At 41.4% G+C, this 23,393-nt stretch overlaps 1 protein-coding gene across 2 annotated transcripts in view; it reads right to left on the reverse strand.

The window, feature by feature from the left end:
- GNAO1 (G protein subunit alpha o1) overlaps positions 1–23,393 on the reverse strand; it is a 213,336-nt gene that overhangs the window by 23,163 nt on the left and 166,780 nt on the right. For both annotated transcript variants that reach the window (XM_087971687.1, XM_026672093.2), the window contains exons 4-6: positions 18,195–18,355; positions 7,203–7,331; positions 5,113–5,242 (exon numbers count right to left, since the gene is read on the reverse strand). In XM_087971687.1, the coding sequence (XP_087827813.1) occupies positions 5,113–5,242; positions 7,203–7,331; positions 18,195–18,355 (420 nt within the window). The remainder of the gene's footprint in view (positions 1–5,112; positions 5,243–7,202; positions 7,332–18,194; positions 18,356–23,393) is intronic.

Consider the following 23,393-nt stretch of genomic DNA (forward strand, 5'->3'; position numbering starts at 1 on the left):
AGAATGGTTTCTTTATTGTTGCTCACCTCTACGCAAGAATCTTGCCAGACTAAAGCACAAATCTACATATCTGTTGAATATACCCTGTGTCAGTGTTCCAACTAACCAACTCCAAACCAATAAACTCTGAGACAAGCATTTTCTCAAAGTTCCATTTTATTACAGTTGTCATATTGGCACATCTGGGAAAAGCCGAATCTGAGAGTTCTGGGTTTTCCCTTCCCAAAAGAAAATCAAAGATCTATCCCCTGTACCCACCAGTCCATCCCATGGTCCAATCAAACCAAATCAAATTTCCTAACTATTGTGTGAAAGTCATTTTTCCCAGATTACTGTTTTGCTTTAAAATATTACAGCGTAGAGACAGTTCAGACAACATCCCTAACCAGGCCAGTTAAAACACTACAGTTTTATTTGCACAGTACACTATGCTTGCTTATTTTTCAGTTTGGTTAATTTTTTTGATGGTTCAGCATATTGGGTTAATCATTCATTCATTTATTCATTCACTCATCTTTCAATTTAGATCAAAAACATAGGAAAATTTAAAAAGAAGCATATAATAAGTACCCAGAAAGACTTTAAAGAACAATAAAACCCACTTCACAGGAGCTCAACCATCACTCAGCTCCAAAGCTTGAGAGCATAGCTACGTTTTCCATGTCTTTTTACACAACATCCAGGTGGAATTAGATGAATCTCTGGTGTTTGCACAGGTATAAAATGGTGTAACTCTATAAAAGGAACCCTCATCCCTTTGTTGATTCAAACAGAGTTATGTTTTTAAAGGTTTCATGAAGTGGATCAGCCATGATCTGCCCAGGTTGAGTAACTGGGCCCAATGCATTGTGCACCTCCAGAAAGAAAGTTAATTCAATAATCAAGTTAAGCACCTACCCTTTAGTAGTTGAAAGAGGAAAACAGATAACAGTATGGAAACAATACAATGCAGAAGGCCATACAAGCAACTGGTACAATACAATGGTACAAAACAACTTCAGAGGAGCGCAGCTTAATCTTTTCCCCAGCTGAGAACCAGGTAAGTTTTTTTCTCTGCCGCAAACATCTATAAAGCTGGCTACCTGTTTCTTGATCTAATCCATTTAATTCTAAGATCCAAAGACTCTAAATTAATCATCCTCTTAAATCAAAGAACAAGCTTCACCCACCCAATTTTGTCCACCCTCCCAGCTTAGAAACAGGCAGCTGAATCTTAAAACCCCTTCAGTTATAAGCAAAGGGGGCAGTTGACTTTTTAAACCTACCCAGTTCAAGGAACATCCAAAATTAACTTTCCAGGTAAGTATTTGTTTCCACTTGCAATGTCAAAACCTAGAGTCATGGGGTAGAGATTTATGGTACGAGGAAGCACAGGTTGAAAGAAGAAGAATCACAAAGTTATTTAATAACTTTTCCCTTCCCTGTCCAACTTGCTGTTTGTTCTCAAGTTTCAGTCTGATTTTTATCATTTGAAACTTCTAGAAATGTCCCGAAACTTCTTAAATCTCATGCCAGGATGAATCAAGATAACAACATTTTTATGTACATGAAAGAAGGATCTATGTGCTGAGGGCGTGCCATGCTATTCCAATAGTTCTGGGAGATACATCAATTGGAAAATTTTGGACTTGCGTGTATAGTTTCTTGAGTGTATAGTTAAAAGGCATTGGTAAATTGTATAATTTAGAGGAATATTAAAAGTACAAAAGTTTAAGTACTGTACATGCTTAGGAATTGTGACTGAGAAAGAAAAAGCAACGGATCTATAAGAGGTAAGCAAGTCTTTTCTCTGCCCCAACCCAAATTTTATTAATTTTCCTGCCTGAAAAGATAAAGAAAAGGAAGGAAGGAAGGATCAGAAGGGCTAGGTTTTCACCAGTTCAAAATTCCTTGACACTCCACTATACATTTATTCAGAGAAACAACATACAGTAATCCATAACTTGAATAATTTTAAATTTGCAACTTCTGATATGAACCAGTTATTACAAAGATACTGCCTTCTCTCTCGGCAAAATTTGAGTATTTCCAGACAAAGGTTTCATGACCCAACCACCTTACTCCAAATATTGCATTTCACAGGGATTAAATAAATATTTTTTTTATAAATCGAATACATAAAATAACAAGGGGTTCAGGTAATAACATTCTCCATCTGTCATTCTCCCCCTTTCCTGTTTTATGCCCGTTGCCCTCCACCCAATTCATTAAGGAGAGAAAAATCATTGTTCAACATATTTCCCTTAATATCACATAGGGTTCTGCTCTATTTGGGAGAAATAGCGTTCTTTTATTTTGGGAAACAAGTTGCCAGATTTGAAACCTCATGTGATAATTTTGCTGGACAGGTTGCTACGCCTGAATTCTCAGACCTAGCATTAAAGGCAAAGGATTCCTTACTCTTACATGTCTTCTGTATGATTCTTTACATTCCTACTCCTGCCCCGTCCCTGTAAAATCCCATTCTTGCTGGCTATGTATGGAGATTCTCAGTCATCCGTAGACTGAGAGTGGATCATGGCTGACTCAAAGGTGCTTTTCCAAAGGCAACTGGAATTTGTTTTTCCTTGAAGATCTTTCACTTCTCAATCAAGAAGCTTCTTCAGTTCTTCCATTCTCCACCATTCAGTCAGAACTGTAAGAAGCTTCTTGGATGAGAAGCAAAACATCTTCAAGGAAAAAAAAAAGGAAGGCCAGCTGCCTCTTGAAAAAGCACCTTGGGGACAGTCTTGCTGGCTGTTAGTGTTTGAATCAAGAGGGAGTGAGGGGGATATCTCGGAAGCTCCAATAAGAATATTTATTAGTAAATAAATACAGATAGTCCTCAACTTATGACTTCAATTGAGCCCCAAATTTGTACTGTTAAGTGAGACATTTGCTAAGTGAGCTTTGCCCCATTTTACAACCTTTCTTGCCACAGTTGTTAAGTGAACCACGGCAATTGTTAAGTTAGTAACACGTTGTTAAGTGAATCTGGCTTCCTGGTTGACTTTGCTTGACAGAAGGTCGCAAAAGGGGATTGTCAACTCATAAAACATTTTGTATACACCTTTTATAGTTGACAACAGAAAGAAGGGGGGAAGTTTCAAAGAGCAGGCAGCAGTGTGGAATCAAAAGTACATTCCATTCATATTTTCTTCAGAGGCTGATTAGATGACTGAAGCTTCTGCCGCTGCAAAAATCTAATTGGAGAGCATGATTGATGACTCTTGGCTATGACGTGTTTCGTTGGATGATACACCCAGAGGGCTGGGGGGGAAAGCAGGATCAAGGGTGACAGTGAATTACATATCTCAGAGTTGGCTGTGCCCAGGTAAATGCCGGATATAGAATGTTAACTTCTAATAAATCCTTTTTAGGTTTTGGGAGTGTGGCTTGAGGCTTATGATTTAATTGGAGTAACTGCCAGAATCCTGACAGGGATCACATGACCCAGGACGCAGTGACCATCATAAATATGAGCCAGTTGCCAAGCCTCTGGATTTTGGTCACATGATTATGGGGATGCCACAATGGTCATAAATGTGAAAACCGGTCATAAGTCACATTTTTCAGTGCTGCTGTAACTTTGAATGGTCACTAACCAACCTGTTGTAAATCGAGGACTACCTTTATAGACTCCCTTTGCTTCTTTCAGGGTGTGGATAAGAATAGTTTTGAAGCCCAACTCTTCATAGAAAGTTAACTTTGGGTGAAATCTTACTAAATATTTGCCTGACTATCCTGTTTCTTAATGCACTCCTCCCCTCTCTGCATGCCTTACAAAGAGCACCATCTATGGAAAGTATTCAGGAATCTGTCCTCATACTGTAATTGGTGGAAAGATCAAAACGAGTTCCTGGAACTAATTATCAAGGTGGCGGTGGGAGAGAAAACTGGGATGTTAGATGCAGGGGTGGGATTCAGCCAGTTTGGACGAACCGGATGTTAAATTTACATCTGGTTCACTGAACCGGTAGTTGAACTGACTGGATGGCCCTTCCCACCCCACCCTGCCACTCCCAGGAGTCTCCATACGGCCCATTTTGGATGCAGGTAAGTGTCGGGTCAGCGCTGAAGCTCTGGAAGGGTGAAAATCAGCCCTCTTGGCAGTTCCAGACGTCCGGAAATGGGCCTGTTTCCAACTTCCAAAGGGCCTCCGGACTCCGGGGGAGGCTATTTTCACCCTCCCAGAGGTCCGAGGGAAGCCTCTGGACTCCGAGGAAGGTGAAAAACGGCCCTCCTGGAAGTTCCAGCAGGCCACACCCACCATGGCCACGCCCACCCAGCGACTGGACAGAGAACCGGTTGCTTGGATTTTTGAATCCCACCTCTGGTTAGATGTCTCCACGTTTTCCTCCCATTATAATGCACACCGTTGCGTATTGCTGTGTCATGTTTAATACTGGTTTGCCTGTGTATCTCTGTATGTATAATTCTGAGTCATTGGGGGTATGCCCCCTTGAAATGTTCGTTAATAAATGATTATCCATTGACAATCTCTTCAACATATGCCCATTTCTATGCTTTTCAATTCGCACTAGAATTTAGGAACCTGGTGTTGACTTTTCATATATGTGCACAAGGGAGAAAAATACAGTTTGACGACTCTCGCAAACAGGCACAACCTGGCATCTGTTCCTATTAGTTTGTTTCAAATATTTTCTTTTCTACCTGTTCTGTTCTTTCATTTTCATTCTGTCAGCACCCTGGACAGCAACTTATCTCTCAGGCCTTCCTCCCCTTCCCTCTCAGCCGGATAAGAATAAACAATAAAACTTTTTAGGTTGTTTTAAAACCCTTTCTTTGAAAAAAACAAACAAACTGTTATTCATCAGGGATACCTGGTCAGATACAACCAACGAGAGAGGATAAGAGTTCTGGATAAATTCTTGAATTACTGTAAGGAGTGAATGAACTGATTACCTGGGCTATGGCCATCCTACCAATTGCAGTGGCTTAAACCCAACTATGGTTGGATAATAAGGGATCTCCATTGCATCAAAGGAAGACATGTGAAAAATAAAGAATATTGTTGGATCCTTTGGGCTTAAGATGGCGTGGTGGCTACGAACAAAATACAGGAAATCGAAGAGCCATGGCAGGGATTATTTTGACTGGGGAACAACTTACCGTTGTCTCATCTTCATGAAGTACCTGGTCATACCCACTCAGCGCGACACAGAAAATGATTGCCGTGACATCCTCAAAACAGTGGATCCACTTCTTACGCTCCGATCTCTGACCCCCAACATCAAACAGCCTTAAGAAGAAACAAGGAAAACTCTTCATCATTTCATCCTAGCACAAAAGGGTATAAGTGACTTCAAGTGACACTTGTGCTCTGGTTGGCAGGTCAAAGGCAGCGCTCTCAAAAAGAGGTAGGAAGGAGAAAGATGTGGATAAGACAGGGATTACAGATGATCAAATGGGGCTTGTAGGTCGTCTAGTCCAACCCCCTGCCCAAGCAGGAGACCCTATACCATTTCTGACAAATGGCAGGCCAATCTCTTCTTAAAAGTCTCCAGCGATAAAGCTCCCACAACTTCTAAAGGCAACTTTTGTTCTCACTGTCAGAAAATTTCTCCTTATTTCCACGTTGAATTTCTCCTTGTTCAGTTTCCACCCATTATTCCTTGTCTGGCTTCAGGTGCTTTGGAAAATAGCTTGACCCCCTTCCTCTCTGGCAGACCCTCAAATATTGGAAGATGTTATCATGTCTCCTCTGGTCCTTCTCTTCACTAGACTAGCCATACCCAGTTCCTACAACTGTTCATCGCATGTTTTAGCCTCCAGTCCCCTCATCATCCTGGTTGCTCTTCTCTGCACTCTTTCTAGAGTCTCAGCATCTTTTTTATAGTGTGGTGACCAAAACTGGATGCAAAAGGGAGCAAAAGTAAAGTTCACAGAATTAATATGCTTATTCTGTACAACTCATTTTGCCTTCTGTTGCTCTTGCCCTTTTCCTTTGTTGGTTTTATTGCAATTTCTTTGTTTGGATGATTATGTTGGGAGTTGTTGGGAGTTAGGCAGCCTATAAGTTTGATAAATTTTTGTCATTGTTGTTAGATTAAAAATGGAAAAGCCATTTTGGGGACCAAATCAAAGATTTCTTGATTGACTTGAGGTTGATATCTTTAGTCTAGGAGGTCCAAATAATTTCAAGGCTTATTTCATAAGCTGTGAACATTTTGAACTTTTGTTTCTTATAAAATATTCCATAAAACATTCAAGAAATAAATGTCCAAATCAGAGGAAGTTTTCAAAGCTTTTTGTAACAAGGTTTAAAGCAGAGAGACCGTTTGGTGTAATGGTTCAAGCTGCTGGATAGGAGAACTGACCCAAAGCCAGCTGGATGATTTCCTCAGCTGTAGATTGAGAAGTAAAATAATATCTCAGAATAACGTGCTGGAAAACAATTTCTGCAAACTTTCCTCCCAAAACTGAAAGGACTCATTCATAAACTCATAGACTCATTCATATGTGGCAGAGAATTCTGCAGAAACTGAAGGAAACCTAAAGAACTTTCCTGAATTACAGAGTAATTCTGTTGAGTGGGCATTGCTTTGAGACTCCACAGCTTAATTTGTACTGGCAGTTTTCAGAAAAGGCACAAAAATGCAGAGACTTTGTAAAATAGAAATATATGTTTGTTTGTTTGTTTGTTTGTTTGTTTGTTTAAAATCCTTCGGCTCTAGTCTCTTTGCACTCTAACTACATCCAGTGCAGGTTTTATTCCACCCTTCAAGTTTGAGAACGACTTTCTGTGGAGTTGTGTAGGTAATTCCTAGGGTTGGGCAAAACTTTGGATTCCTCTATAAGACACTCCATTGGAGCATGTGGGGGGAAGAGGGGGGAGGTAAGGCAAGTTAGAGGGGAGGGAAGGGAAAGGAAAAGAAAGACGGAAACAAAAGGAAAGGAAAGAAGGAAAGGGAAGGAAAGGAAAGGAAAGGAAGATAAGAGAAAGTGAAGTGAAGTGAAATGAAGGGAAGAGAAGGGAGGAGGGAAGAGGGAAGAGAAAGGAAGAGTGTAGATGAGTGATAGTGATGACCAACTGAACCAGCCTGTGTCAAGCCCCACTTACCATGGCAGCCATTTTGTGGCAGTGCAGACCAAACACAACACCCCCAAAGCCTGCCCATTGGTAAATGAAAAGGACTAGAGCCATGTTGATTATCTACCCAGTCAGGGTGATTCTTTCATGCTACCTGCATTCTTCTTACCTGAAATGGAGGTTTTTGAATGTGAAATGGGTTTCTACAATGCCAGTTGTTTTGACCCTGGTTCGAAGGATGTCTTGCTCTGTGGGCTGGTAATCGGCAGCTCCAATTCGATCTAAGCAGTCTAGATAGCTGTCAATCAAAAATGCGAAGAGGAGGGATTAGGATAAAAATATGACTTTTATCTCTAGCAATGCTGAAGGAAGACAGAACAAAACAAATAAATGTGATGAATTATTATTTACGTTTTATACCTCTCCCCCATAACACCTTATGAGCTTTCCTTTGTGGTCTTTGTTAAACCAAAAATCTTACTATCTTAAGGTTTCTTTTCTTTTTGTAAGATTAAAGATTGTTTTGTTAAAAATATAGATATTAAATTAATTTAAAAAACATATAGGAAAGTTGCTTCAGATATGGAGGAATTTCTTGAAATGCCCAAGGAAGAATTCAATATTCTCCTCCATGTACAAAAAGGGACTGATTTCTTCTTTTTCTTTTCAAGTCTCTCCTCAAAGCCCTTTTAGGATGTTTTTGGAAGAATTTTAAAATCTTCATTCATTTTTTTCTCAAATAAGATGGAAACTCCTTTATGCTACTGCTCTAGACTGAATTTTTGGATGTAAGCATCTTGCAACAGGAGCTTGTCTTTTTATTGTTAATCTGTAAAACGCTATATTGGATATTCCTAATATCTCAAAAACAGAAGGAACTGTGCAGAGCATCACATTTGCATCAAAATCAACACAATTGCTATCACATTCCCTTTCTTTGCTCTCTGTTTATTTCAGCTCCATTTTACATTTTATAATTCACCAGAAACCCATAATTTAGTTACTGAATTGACCCACTTCTGATCTTTTCTTCAATTACTGCATTATATTTGGACACAATATATTATTTTATTATACATTGTTTATGTTAACTGTCACCAACAGCTGAGTTGAGTACTGCAGGGGGAAATCAGTAAAATAAGGCAAGATATTTCATTACCTAGTGCCCGATGATGTTACCTGGTTGGGTAGTGAAACATTTGCAAGAAAACAACCAAGCTCAGAGAGAACCAAGGATGCCACAGTTCAACCCTGAATTATATATGTTCTCTTTTATAAGACAAGATAATCAAAATAAATATGCCAGATCTGAAATTAGTTCCATTCTTTCCTTAAACTAGAAGATAAAGACTATGTTTGAAAACTAAAATGTTGGAATGTCAAAAATGTAATTCTAACTTTATAGATTTCCAACAGTAGCAGTGGGAGACGTATAGCTTGGGCAGCTGAGCTAGGTCAAATTTGTCCCCAAAATTGGGTTGGGTAAACTTTCAATAATTCCAAAACAAATGAATCAAGATTCAAACTAAATCTCCTGACCCACCGGATTGGGAATTGTGATCCATTGAATCAGAGAGTTGAAGCCTAGAGTTTTTAAATGTTTCATCAACCAATTCTCCAGCCAGCATCCATCCATTGCTGTAGCTTGCATCTCCTGCTGGCTGAGGAATTCTGGGAGTTGAAGTCCACACTTCCCAAAGTGTGCAAGGTTAGGAATCCTTGCTCTAGGATCCCCATCCATTCCCCCTGATTTGGCAACCTTGGCAAGTGCTAGAACAGATTAACAGAGTTGGAAGGGGACCTTGGAGGTCATTAGTCCAACTCCCTGAGACCAAGACCCTACACCATTTCCGACCAGTCTCTTCTTGAAAGCTTCCAGTGATGAAGCTGCCACAACTTCCGAAGGCAACTTCTGTTCCATTGGTTGATTGTTCTCAGAAAATTCCTCCTTATTTCCAGGTTGAATCTCTCCTTGATCAGTTTCCATACATTATTCCTTGTCTGGCCTTCAGGTGCCTGGGAAAATAAGTTGACCCCCTCCTCCTCTCTGTGATAGCCCCCCAAATATTGGAACCCTGCTATCCTGTCTCCCCTGATCCTTCTCTTCACTAGACTAGACTCTTCACTAGACTAGCCATGCATGTATGTTTGAGTCTCCAGTCCCCTCATCATTCTGGTAGCTCTTCTCTGCACTCTTTCTAGAGTCTCAGCATCTTTTTATAGAGTGGTGACCAAAACTCTAGGTGTTTGCAAACTGGTGTTAGTACCTCTCTTGATTTTGATTGTATCCCTGTGTTAATGCAACTTAGGATGGCATAAGAGTTGAAACTTCAACTCCTGTAAAATGTGGCGATCCAAATACATTTCAGAGATCTGTTTTGAATGGAGGACCTTACTCTGCATGAACTTTCTAAATCAAGGGGTATAGAAGACACCCAAAGCTCCGAGAAATGAAACATAAGCCAGAAGGTTATCAGCCTTTTAAATGTTGCACTTTTAAAAGATAGATCCCCTTTTAAGAGCAAGCCAAACAGCAACGTATAAATACTTCTACTGAGTATAAAAATGGGAACACGCCCAGATTTCAACACAAGAAGTTTTCTCTTTGGCTGGATCCAGTGTGGTCTCCCTCTCTTCATTTTAATCTTTACTCATTTTTTTGTTTTCTCCCATAATTTCACGCTGCTTGTTAGAGAGAGAGAGAGAGAGAGGGAGAGAGAGAGACTGGCCAGACAACGCCATAAGTTTATTCCAGCTTTCATGACATTTTTTGCAAGGCTGGGCCTGCTTCGGCATCTCTAAAGGCTGGAAGTGCCAAGAATAAAAGGGCTTTGAAGGTGTTTGGGCCTGCATACAGATGAGAGGATCTGAAAGACCGAAGTTGGCAAGAGTTGGAGAGGGGAAGGCAATCCCTTGTCGAGCTGCAAGTTGAGAGAAGGCAGGTTGTGCTGCTGCCAGACAATGTTTGCTCTTCAAGTTGAAAAGCAAGGTGTGCATTTATATAATAAAGCAATAATAAGGAGAGGGATCCTTTCCCCCTCCCTCCCTCCCTCCCAAAAGCAAAACCCAAAACATGTCAAGCATGAATGTTTTGCAAAATGCCAGAAGATTAGGAAGTTGAGGTTTCTCCAGGAAAAACTGTTTCAAAGCTTGGGAGACGCTACTGAGAAGACTTGCCTCTTGACCCACACTCCTGTTATGATTATTTATTATTATAATTATTTGTGTATGATGTTGTTTCATGAGCCAGGAGACCACAATGCTATTGCAGAGTAGCAGTTTGGCTACTAAGATACCAGTTCTGCTGTAGCAAATGTTAAAATAGAATTGAATAGAACAGAACAGAATAGAATATAGAATGGAGTGGAGTGGAGTGGAGTGGAGTGGAGTGGAGTGGAGTAGAGTAGAGTAGAGTAGAGTAGAGTAGAGTAGAGCAGAGCAAATAGATGATGTGCAGTGGTTAGAATGCAGTATTGCAGTCTGACTTTGCCCACTGCTTGGAGTTCAATCCTGACCCGCTCAAGGTGGACTCAGCCTTCCATCTTTCCGAGGTGGGTAAAATGTGGACCCAGATTGTTGGGGGCAAGAGGCTGACTCTGTAAACCGCTTAGAGAGGGCTGGAAAGCACCGTGAAACGGTATATAAATCTAAGTGCTATTCTTCTCTCTCTCTCTCTCTCTCTCTCTCCCCCCCGTTCATCCCATCCACGATGTGCAGTGGTTAGAATGAAGTATTGCAGGTTGACTCTTTCCACTGCCAAGAGTTCAATCCTGACCAGGTCAAGGTTAACTGAGCCTTCCATCCTTCCGAGGTCAGTAAAATGAGGAGCCACATTGTTGGGAAGAACATGTGGACTCTGTAAACTGCTTAGAGAGAGCTGAAAAGTACTGTGAAGCAGTAAATAAGTCTAAGTGCTATTGCTATTGCTAGACTCAAATGTCAGATTGTGCCAATGCTTGGGAGTTGAAAACATTTCTTCAGCTCCTCAGTAAACCAAGAATTTGCTTGAGATCAGCAATGGGAGTGATATGCCATTGTTCAACCACATCTGTTTTCTCTAAATGTGATATTCACTGAAGATTTTATATAATTTTTTTCTTTCACTGAAATTTCCATTGTTGCATATCAATTGTTTTGTTTCAATTCTGCAGCCATTTAATCATACAGCATTTAACTGGTTTGGTTTCTGAGTTATATTTCATCAACAACTTATAAATAAGGCCCCTTTAAGGGTGCTGAGTTTTGTTTTATAAAGTTTTCATTTTAAAATCCCTAAATGTTCTGCTGTCTTTCTTTCTTTTTAGAATTTGAAGATATTGGGACTAGCCAGTGATTCTGACCCTCGGGGTAGAGTCTCAAATGATTTTATCTTTGCTCTATTGACAAGTTTTTGCAATCTGCATTTTTTTTATCTCTCACCAATCAAATTTCTTTACATTCTCATCTTCATAAAAATAAATAGCCAAGCAAGAGGTGATAAATATGAGCTAATTTCCCCCCCTCTACCCTATACTTTTAAAATACTGCTCATCAGATGATCTCCTATAAATTGCCTATTTATGTTTCTGTCAAGCCAAAGATATCTGCGTAAATCATCTGGAAATCTTTCTCCCTTTCACAGAAGGAACACAGCATTAAGGGAACAGGATCCTGCCTGTTATTCAGGTTAGGCAACTGGCTTGAAAAGATAATTTGAAATTTGGTTCTGCCAAACTGCTTCGTTCCTCTAAATCTTTTAATATCTTCTGTTTAATCCTCAGTCTTTTGTCAAACCGTATACAATTAGATTAATCTCTGCCAGTCATTTAATACTCTTGTCTTTAATTTTTATTAAAATCACTTGAAACTGAAAGTTAAATTAGTTTGGTCTAGTGGGGAAGGCACCAGCCTAGAAAGTGGGAGACAGTGTGTGTGAGTTCTAGTCCTGCCTTAGGCATGAAAACCAGTTGGATGGCTTTGGGCCAAACACCAAGAGTATCTTAATATGTGATTTTGTACACAGAATTATCAACTGTCAAAAATGTTCTCTTTTCCAGTCACACCACCCATTTCAACTGAGATGTTTGGAGCATCCAAAGAACAATTCTCATGGATAATTTAAGTACACCAGGAGTCGCTATAGCAACAGCCATATTTTCAGGTACCTGGATCTGAAACTGTTCAAAAATTCTCATTGTTTTCACTGAGAGAACATTATTCAAGCTGTCAAAAAGCGCATCAATCTCCCAAAACAAACACAACCCCCACTCTTCCAAAGCAAAAAAACCCACCAAAGGACATTTAGGGTGGGGGGAGAGGAACCCCAATGTGGTTGGTCCACCAGGAGAAAAGTAAAGTATTCATTGGTAGGAAATAAAGATTAACCAAAATGACATGCCGGTAAATGGTTATGGAAGCTCCAATCAATCTATAGAATATCCATGGAGATTCTCAGTCCTCCAGCTCATGGTTGTCCCAAAGGTGCTTTTTTTCAAGAGGCAACTGGACTTTCTGGTTTTTCTTTGAAGGTGTTTTTTTTCCTCATCCATGAAGCTTCTTCAACTTCAGAGCTGAAGAAGCTTCATGGATGAGAAGCGAAATGTCCTCAAAAACAGAAAGCCCAGTTGCCTCTTTAAAAAAAGCACCTTTGGGGTAAAGAGAGGGATAAAAGAGGTGGTGAATAAACCACAAGCCAGATTTGAGGCACGGGATTGGTGGCTTAAAGTGAGTCTCAAGATGGTAACTGTAAACCCAATGCCTCCTGCAGTATTAATTGTTTTGGAAATGGGCTGTACCTAAAATTTAGGGATTGAGAATCTTGAACACACAACCCAGTGTCTGGAAAAATATCTTCTGCTGTTGAGCTTTTGGTTAGCTTCCCAAATGTAAGTTAAAAGAGGACGTACATTTGCAGGACCTATCGATTTATTTGTATAAATGCAAGTTATCTACAGTTTGTGTATCTGGAGTTTCACTGGCCTTGGCTTGCTCTCTAAAAGACAGTATTTCATATTTGAAACTAAATCTCTGTCAAAGTGATCATGATACGTTTGGGTTCCACTGTATGAGAGGCAGATGGTCACAGAGAGAATCTTGTTGTGTAAGAGTAGATGATTATGTGCGCTTATTCCTCCCCATAAGAATGTTTAATTATGTAATAGTCCAGTTCAGGTTTGGTTTTCAAGACAATGAATTTGGTTGCGATGTTTTTTTTTAAAAATTATATTGCATAGAGAAATTGGGATCAGCAAATTCCTTCCTACCTACCTCCTTCCCTCCCTCCCTCTTCCTTCCCTTCCCCTTCCCTTTTCTTTTCCTTCCCCTTCCCTTTTCTTCCCTTTCTTTTCATTCTTCTCTATTTCCTTCCCGTGCTTTTCTTCTTCTTTCCTTCTCCCATTCTCCTTCCCTTTTCTTCTCTTCGTTCCCCTATCTTTTCCTTTCCTTTCCCTTCCCTTTTCTTCCCTTTCTTTTCATTCTTCTCTATTTCCTTCCCGTGCATTTCTTTTTCTTCCTTCCCTCCCCCCCTTCCCCCCTTCTCTTTTCCTTTCCTTTCCTCCTCTCCTCTCTCCTGTTCTTCTTTCTATTCCTTTCTCCTTTCCTCCTGAAACACCATTAAACCAAAGCCTAAACTCTCTCAATTCTAGTGCCAGGGACCATGGTCTCTTCTTGATTTTGCTGAACCTTCAGATTATCCCAGTTTAATAATGTATAGGTCTACTTGCAGATTTCTCATGCTGCATTGATTTTTGAACAAAAGCTATTAATTATTAAGTAATTACGCTTTCCCGAGATTCTTGGGCTCTCCACTGCTTACTGCTCTTATTCTGCAGAGCAACATGACAGATAGTGGCATTACAAGCCTCATATCAAACTATATTTTATTTAAGCCATGGCTTGCTCATGTTTTCATCTTCCTTTAAGGCTTTATTAATTGCTGCTGCTGCTGCTGCTGCTGCTGCTGCTGCTGTTGTTGTTGTTGTTGTTGTTATTGTTATTATTATTATTATTATTATTATTATTATTGCATCTACGCATTCCGACCCCTGGCTGAAACGAAGCACAAATCTCCTGCAAATCTTACCTCCATGTGGTATGTGAGCTATCAGTGGCAGGCTGGTGAGCAGATCAGCACAAGTGCAATCATTACCGCCGCACGGTGATACAGTAATAGGCCCTGTTATTGATTTCCCCCTCCAACTGTATACCTTGCTTTATTGCACTCGCTCGGCTTCTTTTTGGCTCAGGTGCAATTTAGCCCAAAAAGAACATTGAATAGCAGAGTGCTGAAGAGGTTTATTTCACAAATTACCCATAATAATAAAATGCCTGGCCTCTTTGATCCCACTTTGCTAGAGAAAAATGGAAGGGCTGTCTGGAGAATGGAGAGAATTTTGACATATTTCAAAATTAAAAGCTTAATCACAGAAGTTTCAAAGTTTCTCTCTCCCTCCCTCTCTCTCTTGTCTGTTCATTATGCATCAATCTGTCATCTATCTATTGTCTGTCTTTATCTATCTATCATCTATATCTACCTACCTATCTATCTATCATCTATCTATCATCTATCTATCTATCTACATTCATCTCTCTCTCTCTTTTGTCTGTTCATTATGTATCAATCTGTCATCTATCTATTGTTTGTCTTTATCTATCTATCTATCTATCTATCTATCTATCTATCTATCTATCTATCTATCTATCTACATCCATATCTCTCTCTCTTTTGTCTGTTCATTATGTATCAATCTGTCATCTATCTATTGTCTGTCTTTATCTATCTATCATCTATATCTATCTATCTATCTATCTATCTATCTATCTATCTATCTATCTATCTATCTATCTATCTATCTACATCCATCTCTCTCTCTCTTTTGTCTGCTCATTATGTATCAATCTGTCATCTATTGTCTATATCTATCTATCTATCTATCTATCTATCTATCTATCTATCTATCTATCTATCTATCTACATCCATCTCTCTCTCTCTTTTGTCTGCTCATTATGTATCAATCTGTCATCTATTGTCTATATCTATCTATCTATCTATCTATCTATCTATCTATCTATCTATCTATCTATCTACATCCATCTCTCTCTCTCTTTTGTCTGCTCATTATGTATCAATCTGTCATCTATTGTCTATATCTATCTATCTATCTATCTATCTATCTATCTATCTATCTATCTATCTATCTATCTATCTATCCATCTATCATCTATCTATCTACATCCATATCTCTCTCTCTTTTGTCTGTTCATTATGTATCAGTCTGTCATCTATCTATTGTCTGTATCTATCATCTATCATCTCTCCCTCCCTCCCTCCCTCCCTCTCTCTCTCTCTCTCTCTCTCTCACCACCTGTCATTTACCTGTTGCCTGTCCGTCTGTCTAATCACCTGTCTATCCTAACAAATCACTCAGGTCCAAATTACCTCGGTTTTATATGCTTCTAAGCGTGTGCACCTAGGCTCGATTTAGGCCTTCTTCTTCAAGCAAATTCAAAATCCTTACTTTCTTTTGTCAAATCTGCCTTCCCGCAGCAGATGGCAGCAGAATGTGTAACCCATCAAAGGGCCTGGGATTGGATCAGTCATATACCCTTTGCTGAGATTCTGTAGGGCTTTTCAGCAAGAATGGAGCTTTGAGGTTTTGTTTGTCTTTTATTCATGGGAGAACGCCATTCAAGCAGAGGCGGAAGGGTCAAAAATCACAAAAGGAGCATCATGCAAGCTCTGTCTTCTTCCTCCGTAAGTAGCATGAGGTTCAAAAAGGAGAAGCTTGATCGCAACGATGCAACACTATCCCCTCCATTACCTTGGCCTCTGGTGGATCTTGTCTCCTTTCGGGGCAACCATGACCTGGATGACTGAGAATCTCTACAGACTCTTAGCTATACAATTTTGGATGAACGCCCTTGGAATGGTGTGGGAGTAGGAACGGATTTCCAGAGGAAAAAGATTGCAGACTACAGGAACCATTTGCATTACTCAGGTGACCCTGAGACACAGATAAACCTCCAAGTGGCCTCAATGACCCTCTAAAAGGATGCAAATGACCAGCTGTCTGCAAGGAGTATAAATCCTTCCCTTCCCCACCATCCAGTCAGAGCTGAAGAAGCTTCTTGGATGAGAAGCGAAACATCTTCAAAGAAACAAGAAAGTCCAGTTGCCTCCAGAAAAAAAGCACCTTTTTTTCCTGGATGGCTGAGAATCTCTACAGACAATTATTGTTGTAAAAATGGCTAGTACATAGTAAGTCGATAAAAGTAAAAAGTTGAGGCTGTAATGTCTAACTCTACTTATTCTATCTTATTCTACTCCTCTAAAAATAGTCAGAAATTAATGCTTTCCTTTCTTTTTTCCCCTTTCCCCTCTACTGTTTTCTCTTCCCTTTTTCTTCTCCCAATTGTCATTTTTGTTTGTGTTTTAACTTATAACTAGTGTCTGATAAACTTAATAAAATTGTTTAAAAAAATTGCTTTGTGACTGAGACTAGATTTATACCTGGCAAAATTACTGTTCCTCCCTATAATTTTGTGCACACAACTGTCTAGGTCAAACTCAATTTCATTGAGGGTTGTGTTTGACCTCAGAGGGCAGGGGGGCATGGCATACCCGGGGGGGGCATGGCCATGGTGGGACTCGTGTTGGGGCCACCTGTCGTGACCAAGTGCTAAGGCAGGATTTCCCTGAGATCCTCCCTTAGTCTCATCTCCTTCCTTCCTTCCTTCCTTCCTTCCTTCCTTCCTTCCTTCCTTCCTTCCTTCCTTCCTTCCTTCCTTCCTTCCTTCCTTCCTTCCTTCCTTCCTTCTTTTTCGTTCCCTCTTCCTTCTCCTTTCCTTCTTTTTCCTTTCTTGCTCTCTTCCCATCTTCCCTTCTTTTTCTTTGTCTTTCCTCTTTCCTCTTTCCCTTTCTCCTTTCCTGTCCCTTCTTGCATGCTCAAATGAAAAAGAGGAAACACTTCTCCTTTTGTTTTCTTTTTAGTTTGTTTTGCTAGCCCTCTGCCAGTGGAAATGGAGCCGGGGGGGGTGGCTACATGCGGCCCCCCCACACCCTGTTTTTGCTGTCAGAGGCACTGCAGGCCGGTCCTTTGCTATTTTTAGGCTGGCACTGTGGGCCAAATCTAAGCATCCCATGAGCTGGATTCGGCCCCTGAGCCTTGAGTTTGACACCCCTGGTCTAGGTACAATGACTGCTTGCTAAATGCACATGATTGTATCCATTATCCCAGAGACATGAACCTTAAGGGAGCTTGACTTATGACCCCAATAGGGACTGGAAAATTCATTCTGAAGTGGTGCGGTTGTTAAGGAAGACGTCACATATCGGTGACTTGCAACCTTCTTTGTTGGTTTCCCTAGTTAACTTGCTTGTCGGACGTTAACTACGAAGTTTGCAAATGGTAAACATGTGATGGTAGCAGGCTGCGACCGATATAAATATACGAAGGTTGCCCAGTGCACAAATCACAATCAGACCCTCCCTTAGTGTCTTGACCTGTAAAGGCAGGGGGGAAGGTGGGGAAGAGATGCAGTTTCGAAAAGAGTGCAAGATTCTTTTAACGCAGCAGTCTCCAAACTTGGCAATTTGAAGACTTATGGACTTCAACTCCCAGAATCTCCTCAGCCGGCACGGGGGATTCTGGGAGTTGAAGTCCATAAGTCTTCAAGTTGCTAAGTTTGGAGACCCCTGTTTGAATGTAACTGTCAACTCATAAAATATTTCTCTGGTCTTTTAGAGTTGCCAGCAGGAAAGTGGGGGAGGGGGGAGGGAAGAGCTTGGAAACCGAAAGTGCATTCCATAAATGTTTTCAAAGATAGTAACTAGGTGACTGAAGTTTCTGCCATGCAAAATTCTAACTGGAGAGCATGATTTTGATGACTCTTGGCTATGGATGTGTCCCATTGGAGAATATGAATTATGATACACCCAGGAGGTGGGGGGGAAACCAGGGCCAAGGATGACAATGAATTATGTGTCAGCTACACCCAGGCAGTGCCAGCATGTTTGGTCCTAATAAATCTTTAAGCTTTTAAAATCCAGCTAGAATCTCATGATTTAAATGGGGGTAACTACCGGAGCCCTGACAGTAACCCTACAATGAAGGTAAGGCTGGCAGACAATCCTGGTTGCTGCTCCTTGTTTAAAAGGACCTCTAAGTGACGACCAAAACTCACTATTGAGCAGAGTCATTGAGCTGATATTCTCGGGACCGATTGAAACACTCCTGGAGGCCACTGTCGGACCACAGCCTTATCATTGCCGAAAGCAGCTCTGGAGAGAAGGGCTCCGTGTCTTCCATCCGGCTCACCACATCACAGACCATCTTGGCATCAGCCTAGGAAGGGGGAAAAAAAAGCACACGTTTGCACCAACACGGGAGTGGAGGGAGGGAGAAGTCGGCTGACCTGCATCTCTGAAACCTTCAGGCGTGTCCACAGAATTTCACCAAGATGGATTCACTTCAGGGAGCACCAACTTTAGTCACCACCAGCCTTTCTTGGCCTGTCTCCTTGATGGACCGAAGTCCATCAGTTCCTGCTTGCTACGTCACCATTTTCCATCCAATGTACATAATGTCAACTAAAAAAATACTCCTTTGGTCTTTTTAGTTGTCAGCAGAAAGGGAGGGGGGGGGGGGAAAGCAGTGCATTCCTTAAACGCATCAGATAATTGCTAGGCAGCTGAAGCTGTTGGCGCACAAGATTATTACTGGAGAGCATGATTGATGGCTCTTGGCGACGGATGTGTCCCATTGGAGAATATTCATCTGGGGGTGGGGGGAAGACCAGGGTCAAGGGGAAAATGAATGGTGTGTCTTAGTGTCAGCTGCACCCAGCTAACGCCAACATGGCCACTCCTAATAAATCATTTTTTTTTTACTGTAAGAGATGCGGCTAGAGACTTATGATTTGAATGGGGGTGGATTTGTTGGAACCCTGACACATAAATCTTTGGGGCATTTTATCACACTGCCAAATATATTAGATGAAACAGAAGAAGAAGGAAAGAGGAGGAAGGAGGAAGAAGGAAGGAAGAAGATGAAGAAGAAGGAGGAGGAGGAGGGGAAAGAGGGGGATGAAGAAGGAGGAGGAGGAGGAGGGAAAGGGAAGAGGGGGAGACAGAAGGAGAAGGAGAAGAAGGAGGAAGAGGAGGAGAAGAAAAGAAGATAGAAAGAAACAACAAGAAGAAGAATTGGAGGAGGAGGGAGGGGGAGGGAGGGAAGGAGGAGGAAAGGAAGGGGAGGGAGGAGAGGGAGAAGGGGAGGAGGAAGAAGAGACTCCAGCAAATTGGGACAAGTTGCAGCATTCCTGCCCTGCAATGCCATCACTGCATGCTTTTTATATGCCTGTGCCATTTTTTTAAAAATAAACTTGATTAGAAATTTGAAAAACATAATAAAAATGAACAAGAACTAATATTTAGAATGGCAAAAGAGGGAAAAAAAAGAAAGAAAAGAGTGAAAACAAAAGTGCAGAAATGACAGACAAGAAAAAAAAGTTACAAAGAGTGACTTTCTGATTTTCATTTACCACAGTTATAAGTCGACCTCATTTTCTGAGTTTATATGTTTCTATGTTCTATTAATTCTAATCAAATTCATAGATCGTAACTTCATTTTTTCCCTCTTCCTTGCAAAAAATCAACAAGGGATTTCCCATTATCACTGAACTTCAGCAGTATTGAAGTTGAAATAAATAAAAACAAACAAATAAATAAAGTAATTGTATATAACCCTTATGAGAATCAATCCAGCCCAGGCCCACATTTAAAACTCTCACTCTGCAGAGCCATTTAAAATGCCAAAAGTAATTACAACCAGCAAATTGCAGGATAAAAAATATACCAGAGATATTTACTTCTCGAGAACTATTCCATGCACGCACATCTGATTCCTTTTTTCCTCCTCTCTTCCCTTCCTTACAGTATCCTCGCAGCTGTGCTTCCCTCTTTTGGGCAAACTCTATTTCACTATCATTCTGCTATGGAAACTGTTTTCTAGAATGCATTCATTCATTTTCTTGGAATAACAGAGATGCAGCAGTGTTGGGGGCTGCTGGCTAACACGAAGCTGAACACATTTGCCTGTCCAGTCAGTCAAAAATGCAGGGTAATCTATAATGGTGCTGCTATAATTTAAGAAAATTGCACATTAAGAGGAAAACACTGCAAGTGTTTGCCATGTGCCTATGGTCAATGTGGCAACCTACAACTTGCTGATTGAAGCTTCTCCAGGGGTTGGGCGCGAAAGACAAATGGCTCTGGACAAATGATACAGAAAACCCTTCACATCCCAATCATCTCAACTGCCTTGGCTTTCTCCTCCAAGTGTCAGCGTTCCAGCCAAACTCTCCATCTCATTCAGCACTCAGAAACAAAGTTCACCCAAGTAAGAATTTATTAGAGAAGTCATATTGGCACACCTGGGAAAACCCGAATCTGAGAGTTTCAGGTTTTCCCTTCCCAAAAGAGAAATTCAAAGATCCATCCTCTGCACCCATCAGTCCATCACATGGCTTACAGATAATCAGAGTTGAAAGGGACCTTGTAGGTTATCTACTCCAACCCCCCACCCCCGCCTAAGCAGGAGAGCCTACTACACCATTTCTGACAAATGGCAGTCCAATCTCTTCTTGAAAGCCTCCAATGATGAAGCTACCACAACTTCCAAATGCAAGCTGTTCCACTGGTTGATTGTTCTCACTGTCAGAAAGTTTCTCCTTATTTCCAGGTTGAATCTCTCCTTGTTCAGTTTCCATCCATTATTCCTTGCCTGGCCTTCAGGGGCTTTGGAAAATAGCTTGACCCCCTCCTCCTCTCTGTAGCAGCCCCTCAAATATTGGGAAACTGCTATCCTGTCTCCCCTGGTCCTCCTCTTCTCTTCACTAGACTAGACATGCCCAGTTCCTGCAACTGTTCTTCATAAGTTTCAGCCTGCAGTCCCCTACTCATCCAGGTTGCTCTTCTCTGCACTTTTTATAGAGCCTCAACATCTTTTCTTGATAGTGTGGTGACCAAAACTGGTTTGATTGGCCCAATCAAAACTTTGTCCCAACTGGAGCCATTCTTCCAGACCCTCCTCTCCAGCTGTAGGGTAACTTGTCTTTGACTTTTAAGAAAGAAGGTTATTGAGTCTAATCTACTCACTAAGAAAACTCCCCTCCCAAATGTGCAGCCGTGTGCGGCAGCAGCCAAAAAAGCCAATGCAGTCCTAAGTTGCATTAACAGAGGGATACAATCAAGATCAAGGGAAGTATTAATACCACTCTATAAAGCCTTAGTAAGACCACATCTAGAGTACTGCATCCAGTTTTGGTCACCACACTATAAAAAAGACGTTGAGACTCCAGAAAAAGTGCAGAGAAGAGCAACCAGGATGATGAGGGGACTAAAGGAGGCTAAAACATATGAAGAACGGTTACAGGAACCGGGCATGGCGAGTCTAGTGAAGAGAAGGACCAGGGGAGACAGGATAGCAGTCTTCCAATATTTGAGGGGCTGCCCCAGAGAGGAGGAAGGGGTCAAGGTATTCTCCAAGGCACCTGAAGGCCAGACAAGGAACAATGGATGGAAACTGATCAAGGAGACATTCAACCTGGAAATAAGGAGAAACTTTCTGACAGTGAGAACAATCAACCAATGGAACAGAAGTTGCCCTCGGAAGTTGTGGGAGTGCCATCACTTGAGACCTTCAAAAAGAGATTGGACTGCCATTTGTCAGAAATGGTGTAGGGTCTCCTGCTTTGGCGGGGGTGGACTAGATGACCTATAAGGTCCCTTCCAACTCTGATTATCTGTTATTATCAAATGTGGCAGCCTCGAAGCTTCCAAGTACAATGTGGCTTCCAAGGCTGGCACCAAGAGGATCTGCCCAGGGGTGGGATTCTACCAGTTCGCACCTATTCGCTAGAATGGTTGTTAACATTCTAAGCAGTTCAGAGAACCTGTTGTTAGAAGAAATTACTGGCCTAATCCTGTAAGGAAGGCAGGAAGGAAACATTCTGGTGTTGCTTACAGAAACTGCCTCTCCATTAACCCTTATTACCTTCTTGGCAGGACTAGACTTCCTGTCTCTGGAACTTCTCTGGAGTTTTTCCCCCTTCCTTTGCTGGCATTTTGCTTGTGTGGAGTGACCATTCCAAGTTACAATGGCACTGAAAAACGTGACTTATGACCATTTTTCACACTTACGACTGTTGCAGCATCCCCACAGTCATGAGAAGTCAGGTGAGGAGACGTGTGCCTCGATGTGAGTGATATTGAGTTGGCCACACCCAGCCAATAACATGACCACCAAGCCATGCCTACCACCTAAGCCACGCCCACAAAATCAGTGGTTAAAATTTTTTAATCCCACCCCTGGATCTGCCCACTGAAGTTCTGTAGAACAAGCTTCAGAATCTTGGCCTTGATCCCAAGTGCCATGGTCTCATTCCCAAGGCACCGCTATCTTCAGGAAGGTGGCAACCTCAGTTGGAGAAGATTTGAAAGTCCCCAACTATTTTTGTGTATAAAAAAAAGGAAAGATGAATAGCTACCATAACACACACATAAAAAAAGGAACTTCACACTCCACTGAAAGGGCACCCAGCCTGGTTCTTCATTATGTACATTTGTTCGTTGAGTTAATAAGCAATTAATAGTCCAAGCAGAGATGTTCTGCCTTTCGACTGGTCACTCCGGGGCGTCTCTCAAACTGTGAATGACCTTAACAGATCTTCTTCCCCTCTCACTGAGCCCAGCAGGTAAGAGTTCGAAATATGGCCTGGCTGGATGTTTCTTCTTTTCGCTTTTCCCTCCAGCATCCTTGGAGGGAGGGGGCTTCTCCCCTCCCCTCCCAAGCCTGCCCAGGTGGTAGGATTCAAATTTCCTACCATGCTTTGCCATCTGCACAAAAGTGAGCCACTGAATAAAACAAAACAGTGGGAAGGGGAAGGGTGGAAAGGGTATTTTAGCAGCCCCCATCGCACTGGGGTTTCGTTTAATGAACACCGAATTGGTATTTTAGAGTTAAAAGTGGAGAAGGAGGCCCTTGAGGCAAGGCCGGAACAAAAACTTTTTTGAATAGACAGATTGTGACCTAATCTTTCCTCCTTGGTTTTCTTTTCCTTCCTTCCTTCCTTCCTTCCTTCCTTCCTTCCTTCCTTCCTTCCTTCCTTCCTTCCTTCCTTCCTTCCTTCCTTCTTTCCTTCCTTCCTTTCTCTCTCTCTCTCTTTCTTTCTTTTCTTTCCTTCCTTCCTTCCTTCCTTCCTTCCTTCCTTCCCTCATTTCAATCTTGAATTACAAATTCTTCTTTCCTTCCTTCCTTTCTCTTTCTCTTTTCCTTCCTTCCTTCCTTCCTTCCTTCCTTCCTTCCTTCCTTCCTTCCTTCATTC

This window comes from Notechis scutatus, chromosome 9 (genome assembly GCF_049901735.1).
Source record: "Notechis scutatus isolate UNSWTSFEM ecotype Mainland chromosome 9, rNotScu1.2, whole genome shotgun sequence".
NCBI lineage: Eukaryota > Metazoa > Chordata > Lepidosauria > Squamata > Elapidae > Notechis > Notechis scutatus.